General features: G+C 58.7%; 1 protein-coding gene across 1 annotated transcript in view; it reads left to right on the top strand.

Moving 5' to 3' along the window:
• DACT2 (dishevelled binding antagonist of beta catenin 2) overlaps nucleotides 1-9854 on the top strand; it is a 55622-nt gene extending 45768 nt beyond the window's left edge. The window contains exons 8-11 of the mRNA XM_007445938.1: nucleotides 6-192; nucleotides 5954-6086; nucleotides 7049-7312; nucleotides 8278-9854. Coding sequence (XP_007446000.1) covers nucleotides 6-192; nucleotides 5954-6086; nucleotides 7049-7312; nucleotides 8278-9854 — 2161 coding nt within the window. The remainder of the gene's footprint in view (nucleotides 1-5; nucleotides 193-5953; nucleotides 6087-7048; nucleotides 7313-8277) is intronic.
• Nucleotides 9855-10112: the final 258 nt, after the last annotated feature.

Below are 10112 nucleotides of genomic sequence, written 5' to 3'. Positions count from 1 at the left end.
CGCAGGGTGGGCGCCAGGCTGCGCGCGGCCCTCGCGGGGCTGCACGAGCTGCAGGGGCTCCGCGCCAGGCAGCAGGCGCGCGTGTGGGGCGCCCTGGCCGTGCAGCCCCCGCCCGGGCCCGCCGCCCCCCGCGGCCCCCGCGCCCACGAGCTGCGGCTGGAGGCGGCGCTGGCGGCGCTGCAGGAGCAGCTGGTAAGGAGCGCGTGCGGGGGTCGCGGGGCCGCTCCGGGCGCGCGGGGCCGCGAGGACCCGGTCCACCCGGCAGGCAGCAGGCGGACGGGCCGCCCGACCGATCGCGGGGCACCCTCAGCGATTTCGAAGGACGCAGCTCGGTCCCGAATGAGAGGGACGCGGAGGCCCGAGGCGCGAGGCTAGGCATCCGGGCCCTGAAAGCAGCCCGGCCGGGCCGCCCGCGCCGAGCCGCGCATCGCGGCTGCGCCCGGCTCTGCCTACTTCCCGGCGCAGACCGACTTTAGGATGTATTCCTGTCGGTTGGAGTTTGGCTGATAAGAACGCATTAAATCGGTTTCCCCTGCTGGGGGCTACTTGGGATCCTGGTGTCCTGCGCCCGGTGCCAGCCTCCCCCTGCTGCGTGGGTCTGGGGACAGCAGTGCCAGCGTGCCAAGTGTCCCCAGTGATGTGCTCAGGCTGAGCTCTGGGGTCGTGTCACTGTAATGAGATGTTGGGGAGAGCATGTATCCGACGAGGGCCTCTCCGACTTTAAAATGTAACCTGACCTATGAAAAGAGGTGTGTCCTCTGAACGCAGAGGCGGTGGAACCCCACTGGGCCTCCTGGGCCTGCTTTCCCACCGGCCTTCTGCCCCCTGCTAGGGCTCCTCCAAACGCGGGTCCCTTTTGTAGCACTGAAGACACTCCTCAGGTGATTGCCTCGGTTATTTATCCAGTGTATGGTTTCATCTCATGTATTGGAAAAAACTCAGGAGTTTTTGCAGGGTTGCAGTGTTTTCAAAGGAAAACTTAGAAGGCTGTATAGAAAGATGTCTATTTGGTAGAGTTGACTGTAGTACTCCAAGGGGAATGTCTTTTAAATGAGAAATTAAATCTGCCCTGTTTAAAGGTTGCTGTCTTTACAAAGTAGCCTGGATGAGTAGCTTTGCTCTCAGCTTAGCGCAGTCGCGTCAGTGATTTGTTAGCTGCCTCTGGATCAGAGAATCGGGAAGCTCAGCGTCTTAAGATGTGTCCCGGGACTCCTGCGATCTTCCCACATGGCAAGGGGGGGCCCTAACTGTGCAGCCTCTCCTGTGATTCCGCGGCTGCTATGCAAAGGAAGGAGCTAGTTACCGAGTGGAACTTGCATAGGCTTCTCACCCCCCCCTTAACCAGTCATAGCTGCAGGTTTAGTTTACCTGTGTGTGTGTGGGTGAGTGTGTGTGGGTGTGTGCGTGCGTGCACCCAGACACATCCTACCTTTCACTGGAGCTCGGAGAGGCACACAGAGCCTGCAAAGATGCATGACATGCGTGTGGCAGGAAGGAGCTTTGCGATGCTGCTGTGAATTGTTCTGTCCGGGGAGCTAGAACCCAGTTGATGATTAACTTGGCTTAGGTAACATACAAATCAGACTTGTGAGTACTCAGCCTCTAATTACGGTGGCCTTTTGGGAGAGAAGATCAAACAGGGTTTTTTTGTTTTATTTATTTATTGTTTAATGTGGGGACCAGAAGGAACATGCACCCTTTGTCTTGAAACTTTGTTCTTGGCACAGATTATGTGATCAGAAGAGAAGAAAAATTGAATGTGTGTGACACCAGCCCGGCGATTAGCACGTTCACATTTTTCTTACAGAGGAAAAACTAGGAGTGATCCTAGCTCTGTGATGCAGGGTACAATCGAAAGGCCTTCAGCTCCAGCCCCAGGCTCACCCTTCAGTGACTCCCGGCTAATCGGGGCCCCTCCTCCCCACTCCCTGGGGTTAACCGGAGCATGGGTCACCAGTCAGGTGTGGAGACAGGAAGAACTCTTATCTGACCCTCAGCAGCTTTGTCCCACAGACGTTCCCAAGTGAGAATGAGCTGGAGCATTCGGGGGGATTTAAACTGCAGTTAGGAGAAGTCATCACAGTAACACTTACCAGAACGAATTAGCTACACCTTTTTAATTGCTGCGTCTGCAGTCACAACAGGAAGCGCACAGTAGGTACTTTAGTATTTGTTGAATAAATAAATGAGCAGGTTTTACTGCCATAACAAAGCAGATGATTTCAGTATTTACTATCTCCACGTTCTAGATTTCTAAGCTGATGTAACCCCCATGACCTCTGACCAAAGCAGCCCTTACTGTTTGGCCCGTCCTGTGCTCACCTGTCTGTGCCTTCCAGGGAGATTGTCATTCCCCGAGAAGAGGCTGCCATTCCCATTTTTATAAGCGTTACGTTCCCAGCAACACTGACTTGGAAAGATTTGGATGCCCCAGAGGAGCCTGGAAGCTCCATCTCCCACCAGGAGGCACCAGCGGGCACCCCAGGTGGGATGTGAGGAAAGGCTCTGGGGACCTGCAGGGAAACTGGTGCTGGAGAATCTCCTGGTGGTTGTTTTGCTGGTCACGACTTGCCCTGACCCTGAGTGGCAGCATCTCCTCCTCCCTGGCAGGTGCCGGCATTAAGCACTGCAGGAGCTGAGGGTCTGACTCTGCAGCTGTAGTCACGACGTCTGGTGTTTTCCTTGGACCGACCATGCTTGCTCCGTGACCTCTCCGGGGAACGAACTCGCTCAGGGTCACAGAGGAGGGGGAGGCATCCACGGGGCTGGGCAAGGCTTCCTTCTGCGGCAGGCACTGGTTCTTGTTATGCCCGAGGCTAATCTATGACCCTGGCCCTTTGAAGGACCTCTTTTCAAGCTAGGTAGTAACATTTACTCACCCATAGGGCACTTGCAGTGCCATGGAACTCATGCGGAAAATGCTTCCTGTGCCTGTTCTCAGCTTTCAAGGAAAGAACAGGTGTTTTAGATGCCATCTCTGTATCCTGAACTTTGGGACGTTTTTCATTTTTGTCCTCTCAATCTGCCGTAAAGGTTGAGAAGGCTGGAGAGCCGAATTGTAGATGGGGAGCAAGAGGGCAAAGCAAGTGGAAATCCGATCAGTCTTTTATGGCATAAAGTCCACATCTGGAAGAAAGGGCTAAGCCAGATTTTGTGGCGTGTAAAGTCCACATCTCGAAGAAAGGGCTAAGCCAGATACTTGCTTTGAATGGCATTCCCTGGGTAGAATTTCTCAAACTTTTGTGGTCATAAAAAATTGGTCCCAGGGAAGCTTGTCAAATGCAGATTCCCAGGCGTGCCCTAGAGTCTGAGTTAACGGGTGTGGCAGGGAGCCCTGGGGTCTGCACGGATGTCCCGGGGCTCCCAGCTCCTGGGAACCGGGCTGTGCTCTCCCTTACACGGGACCCCCTGCCCCTCGCCCGGGTTCAGGGGATTCAGACAGGATGTGCTGCCCTGCCCCTGAGCCTGAAGGCCTGCGGTGAGTAAGGAGGGCTGGTGGCAGCACAGACTGGCTCGCTGCTCTGGAGGGAACCCGTGTGACACAGCAGTCACGTTTACTCGGCGCTGACGTCTCTGTAACCCATTTTCCCTGCAGAAATACATGGAAGTCGATGCTGCGTGCCTGGCTCCGCAGTGGGTTATGCTCAGTCCTGGTGCCATAAGGAACCTTTGACTTAGCACAGAGTTAGAGACAGAGGAGTCAATGAAAAGCAGAGACATAAAAAACCCCAGCGAGGGACGGGGGAAGGGTTACGGAGGACAGTGCCAATCCTGGGTGACAAAGCCCTGTCGCCATGCAGCGGGGTCCTGGGGACGCAGTAATCATCGGAGGGCACCCGGGGGCCTGCGTGGCTGTGCCCCTCGACACTAATCAGAAGCCAGCAGCTGCAGGCCGGGCTGGGCAAACATTAATCACGAAGCAATTATTCCAACACAAACACGCCAGGGTCACTTTTTCGGGGGGAGGGGGGTCGGAGACGGAGGAGAGAAGCCAGCTATGGAATCCAGAGAGGCCTCCCTTCAGAAGAAAGAGGACGTCGTGATTTGGAAGAGAAGGGGTCAAAATCCATGTTTTTAAACGTCGAAGTGTGGTCAAACAGAGGAACTGAGCTCTCTGCCAGTACCACGGTCTCATTTTACGACATTAGAAGAAAAGTCATTTGCAGTAAAAATTCCCTTCGTTTGTCTAAGTGGGGTTTTTTTGTTTTTTTGCGGTACGCGGGCCTCTCACTGCTGCGGCCTCTCCCGTTGCGGAGCACAGGCTCCGGACGCGCAGGCTCAGCGGCCACGGCTCACGGGCCCAGCCGCTCCGCGGCACGTGGGATCTTCCCGGACCGGGGCACGAACCCGCGTCCCCTGCATCGGCAGGCGGACTCCCGACCACTGCGCCACCAGGGAAGCCCTGTCTAAGTGTTTTTTACCTGGATAGTGATGGGCCAGGAGCCCACCTTTGCTGCCCCCGCCGCTCCGGCTGTCAGGTAGTGCCGTCCACCTGGGGAGCGTTTCCCTTTGTGAAAACGTGCCAGGATGTTCAGGCTACTCTGGGTGGTCCTGGGTGTGTACGTTTTGATTAAATTCTGGTTTTTTGCAGTGTTATGTTTACAGATACTATTACATGAGGCTGGGGGACTCTCGCTACAAAACTTGGAGGCTGTTCTGAGACCCTTGCACTGGGTCCAGAGGAAAGTGGATTTGGGTGTGGTGGTCTGCCACTCACCAGGTGCTGGGCCCTCGGCCCCTACCCCTGGTGGTATGGGAACAGTCTGCGCCAACGTAGTTCTCCCATAAGAATCAGAAATTACCGCCATCTGCTTCCCCCCTTGGACTGACTTCTCAGATTATTGCAGCTACTGAAGTAATTCCTCATTTCCTATATAAGAATTTGAAACACAATTGATCATTTTCTCAAACAGGGTGACCGGCATAATCGCATTCATTAATTATTTGCCTTAAACTTAATTGCTAATCAAAACAAGAAATTTAGGTAGTGGACCTTGAGAACAAGGTGAAGTTTTATCACTGAAGGAGGGAAGTCAGCATTTATGAAACAGTGTTGTTTTACAGACATACGATTCATGTGTGTGTGTGTGTGTGTGTGTGTGTGTGTGTGTGTGTGTGAATGTATATTGTGAGCGTTAACCACATGCATGTGCTATATGTATATTACATGATATACACACACAGATATGTGTGGTTGACACTCACAGTAACCCATTTTACAGCCAGGGAAGCTGAGGCCTGGAGAAGCTAGAGCCTCGGAGGACAGAGTTGAGATGTGGACCCTAAGACCAGAAAGATCCTGCCTCCTGGGGCAGGTGTTCAGGCTGCGCCGATCCCAGGCGCGGGGCTCTGTCCTCCTGCAGCATCCCTCCCTCTTCCCCGAAAGCCCTACAAACCCGTAACCGGTCAAAATGCCACCTGTGGTATGGGAGCTAAGACGCTGCAGAGGCAGGGCCTTTTTCTCTCCTGGGGACTTCCCTGTCCCCCTGAAGAGCCGAAAGCTCAGCCCTCCCCAGGTGCCGTGGACGGGCTGTGGTGAAGGAACGTGGTGATACAGGCACCAAACACAAGGTCCACGAGGCACGAGCCTGGGAAAGTAGATTCTTACGTAGAAAAAGACATTGAAAATATTATCGGTGGCTCCTGCCAGAGGAGGCTGGTTTTGGTCCTCATTCCACTCTCATAAGCTGTATTACTCCGTATTCTTATAAAGAAATGTCTAATTGAAAACTGCTGACAAAGAAAAGTCTGCACTTGGGAAGATATGCTGGAGGCGGGAGGGGTCCTAGAGACTGGCCTGAGTGCTCGGCCTGAGGAAGGGGGAGCTGCCAGGTGGGAGCTGGCCTGTGGGTTTGCGGAGTTAAGTTGTATGTGTGATGTGGCTTCACGTGGAGCCTCCAGTTTCCATTTCTGTACACAGAGAAGTTTTATGTCTCCCTGTTTTCCTTCTGAGAACCGTTTAAGACTTCAGGACGTCGGCCTGAAAACCCACTTGGACCAGCTGGACCAGCAGATCAGTGAGCTGCAGCTGGACGTGCGCAGAACCTCCAGCGAGGCACCGGACAGCGACAGCAGGCCCAGCTCGGGTATGGCGCCCACTCGGGCCCTGGACCATCTGTCCCTCACCCCAGGGCGTGGCACTGCCCGGCAGGGCTGACATGGTGAACCCGCCTCTGTGCTCAGGCCATCGGAGGGTCAGGAGCTGTATGCGAGCCTGAAAGAGCACGTTATTGGAGAATACTGAAGATGAAATACTTTTAATACTTTTATTTAAATGCGCTTGGGAAAACGGGGAGAGAGAGGGAGAGAGTGGGTGCGTACATACTCGTTGTTTAATTGGAAAAATATTGCTTTTGATGGAGAAACCCCATGAGCTTCTCACCTGTCCTGGCTGAGACAGATTCTGTTTACGTTGAATCAGCATGGAGATTGTAAATAATAACTTTTATGTGACAGCAAAAGTATTTTTTTAAGTCAACAGTCTAAAATCAGTACGGTTTCCTCTCCTGCGGCCCTGTGCACCCTCCTTTCAAGGTCACGTAGCGATGGTTAGGGCCGTTCTGACCTTCATGGTCCTGGGCACATGGGCTTTCTCTCCAGATTCCAGGCTCAGACAGCAGCTCAGACGGCAAACCCAGACCAGCGTCTTCCCAAGTACAGTGTTCTCTGCCGTGTCTTTCTCTTTTTTCAGTTTGCAAAATCCTGTCACGGTCTGGGTTGTCAATCACGTAGCAGGGCCGGGCCGGGGGACCTCCCCAAACGCTGCCCCTTCTCTGGTGGCTGCCCCAGATGAGCTTGGCAGGCACGAGGAGGGGCGGGGGAGGATGCCAGGCTCCCTCTTCCGGGGCTGGAAGCCGGAGGTCACACGGGGGGAAGTGAGCCACTCGCGGGATGAGCAGGTGGTGGGCAACAGGAGACACTGGTGGGGAGGCGTCCTTGGCATTCCGGCCCTGGCCCCTCCTCTCCCCCGGACCCGCTTCCCTGAGACCCCCAGCCCCTCAGCGCGGGCCGCCCAAACCACACCGACAGCCTCTGCGCCCCTGTGCAGGCTTCTACGAGCTGAGCGACGGCGGGTCCTGTTCCCTGTCCACCTCCCGCACGTCCGTGTGCAGTGACTGCGTGTCCTCCTCTCTGGGCGCTGTGCTGCCTGCCACCCCGAAGCCCAGGCCCAGCGCGGGGGACTGCCGGCCCCGGTCAGCAGATGAGACCACAGTGTGTGGGGTCCCCCTGACTGCGTGGGAGCCCCAGGCCAGTGAGGGGGGCACCGGCCAGCTGCTGCAAGGCGAGTTCCGGCCCCGTCCAGTGTCCACAGGTAAGGGGAGGCGGGAGCGGGGGCGGCACCAAGCCCCATACAAGGAGGGGGGTGGCCCCCGAGCCCCATACAAGGCTCCATACAAGGAGGGGGGTGGTCCCCGAGCCCCATACAAGGAGGGGGACGGTCCTCGAGCCCCATACAAGGAGGGGTACAGTCCCCGAGCCCCATACAAGGCTCCATACAAGGAGAGGGGTGGTCCCCGAGCCCCATACAAGGAGGGGTGCAGTCCCCGAGCCCCATACAAGGAGGAGGGCGGTCCCCGAGCCCCATACAAGGAGGGGGGCGGTTCCCGAGTCCCATATTTTCTGTGGGCTTTTTTGGGTTTTGGATGGAGGTAGGCATCAAACGCCCACCTGTGTTCCTTGTAGCAGGGCTGTTGCAATAAGAGGCTTCTCGTCTTATTTAAAATGAGCATCCTTTCACACCCTTCCACGGCCTTCATGGCCGCTGCCGGGGACTAGGGTGGGAGCAGCGCTGCAAGTGGACATTGAGAGAGTTCAGTTCACATGCGGTTCCCCCCACCGACCAGGGAAAAGCCTTTCTTTTTCTTCAGAGTGTCCCCAAAGGAAAAGATGCATCTTATTTCTTATGCTAGACATGGGCCGTTAGGATCCATGGGTTTTCTTTCTTGCACATCTGTGAACGCCTCAGGGAAGGTCTGTTCCGAGACCTTGTCCCGATGGCCATGTGGTCACCGGCGCCCCATCTCCCTGGGCGTCCTCCGCACCTTTGGTGAACAAGGGCAGGAACTGAACGTTAGGGTCTAGGACTCACCTTCTAGGCTGTGGCTGGAAGGAACGTGATGGGAGCCGGGTGATGGGACGTGTACAGCGGACACCAGCGTGTCCAGGCGTGGAACATGCAAGGCCAGGGCCTTGTCCTGCCGTGGGGGAGGGCCTCGTGCCCCAGGGTTGTGCTTGCTTCTTCCCTTATTTATGTTCTATTCTTTTTCTCCTTCCCAGGTGACCTTGAAAGAGTCCTGCCGGCTGAAGTGGGGCTCCAGAAAGCCAGGGCACACGCCAAGGCCACTTCCTTCCTCTGCCATGGCATGGACCCCAAGTACCAGTGTGACCTGGTGTCCAAGGGGGGCAGGGAGGTGTACCCATACCCCAGCCCCCTGCACGCCGTGGCTTTGCAGAGCCCCCTCTTTACTCTGACCAAGGAGACAGTGCTGAGCGATGGCCACTCGCCCCCCAGTCAGCCCCTCCCTGGCGCCACAGGTCCGAGCTCCATTCGGACTGGACTGGTCCTCGAAGCTGGCCCAGCCAGCGCCTACATAGAGAGGCTGCTGCGACTGCAGGGCCGAGGGCCCCCTGCGAGGGGCAGTGTGGGTGAGCGCGGACCCCCAGGACAGGAGGCGTCCCTATCCCCGCAGGGGCTCGGGGTCCGGGGGGCGGACAGTGAAGGTGGCTTGGAGAAGCCGGTGTGCGCCCGGGGGAGAGCAGAGGTGGGAGGGGAGGCCCAGAGCGGGGCTGCCCATGGGGACAGCCTCGAGCAGCCGGGGCCTGTGCCCCTTGTACATGCCCTGCACCCCAGCAGCCGTCCAGAGGAGGGCCCCAGACCCCCGCGCGGCTGCGTGCACTGGGAGGCCTGTCCAGGCTCCCCATGGCTGGGCTGTGGCCAGGCCCCCACTCCCTGCTTGCGGGGTCAGCCGCCAGCTCTCCACGGCTGGACGGGCAGAGGCAGGTCGCCGGGCAGGGGGGCGGGGGCGGAGGGCCCCCCTCGGGCCCCCGGACACTGTGTCCGCCCACACTTTGCTGCCAGAGGAGCGTCCCCCGCGGGGCCCCCCAAGGCCAAGCCTGTGAAGATCAAGAAGGGGGCCAGCGACAAGGTGCTGAGGCTTGGGGCACCGCAGCTTCAGTGGGGCGCCCTCGGGGGCCCCCGGCCGCCCCCTGAGTCGGGAGGTGGTCTCAGGAGGCCCACCCCGGCCAGGGCGGCGCCCGGCCGGTCCTGCTCTGAGTCCAGCCTCTACCCCGTGCCTGTCTTCATCCCCCTGCTGGTGGCCCGACCAGAGGGTCACCAGGTGTCAGCTCAGGCCTTGTTCCCCTTAGAAGCAGCCCCGCTGGTGGCAACCGGGGGGGCGGCCCGGAGAAAGCAGCGCAGGTGGCGGTCCTCCGTAGAGATCTCAGCCCGGGCCCGCCCGGACCCCAGCCTGGGGCCCCATAGGCCGGTGGCCCGGAGAGGGGGCGGCCCGCGGCCCGTGTGCGCCAGACCCAGGCCCGGGCTGCCCCGCCAGGACGCCCGAGCCAGGAGCGGGTCGGACGGCTCGGAGCGCCCGGCTGAGCGCGCGCCCCTCTTCCGCTCCACCGTCGCGGAGGCCAGCGGGGACGAGGCCAGCCGCTTCGCGGACGGGGAGTCCGGTGGCAGCACCTCGGAGGGCGGCGGCCAGGGCGGGGGGAGCTCCAGCCGGCGGGCCCCGGCCAGCTCCAGGCCGCCCCTGCCGCCGCTGCCCAGGCTGTGCCGCGTCAAGGCCCCCAAGGCCCTGAAAAGGACCCGCAGGTCCCGGCCGGCCGCCCTGAGGGTCATGGCCACGGTGTGAGGCCGCTGGGCGGCAGCAGGGCCTGTCCGGGCCCGGGAGCCACAGACACAGAGGGACCTTTCGTGGCCGAGGACCGGTCCAGCCTCGCACGGTGTTAGATGTGCAGGTCTGCATCATCTGGGCACTTTGCTTTCCCCCCGAAGCTGCCCTTTGAAACGAGTCCCCTCGGAGGAGATGATGGGCCCGTCCCTGGTGCCTCGCCCCGCAGGTTAGGCTGTGACTCTGGGCACGTCACCCCACCTCGGCCCCAGTGGAGAC

The sequence above is a fragment of the Lipotes vexillifer genome, unplaced genomic scaffold (assembly GCF_000442215.2).
Source record: "Lipotes vexillifer unplaced genomic scaffold, Lipotes_vexillifer_v1.1 scaffold459, whole genome shotgun sequence".
NCBI classification, from domain to species: Eukaryota; Metazoa; Chordata; class Mammalia; order Artiodactyla; family Lipotidae; genus Lipotes; species Lipotes vexillifer.
This window is presented reverse-complemented; position numbering and strand designations above follow the sequence as displayed.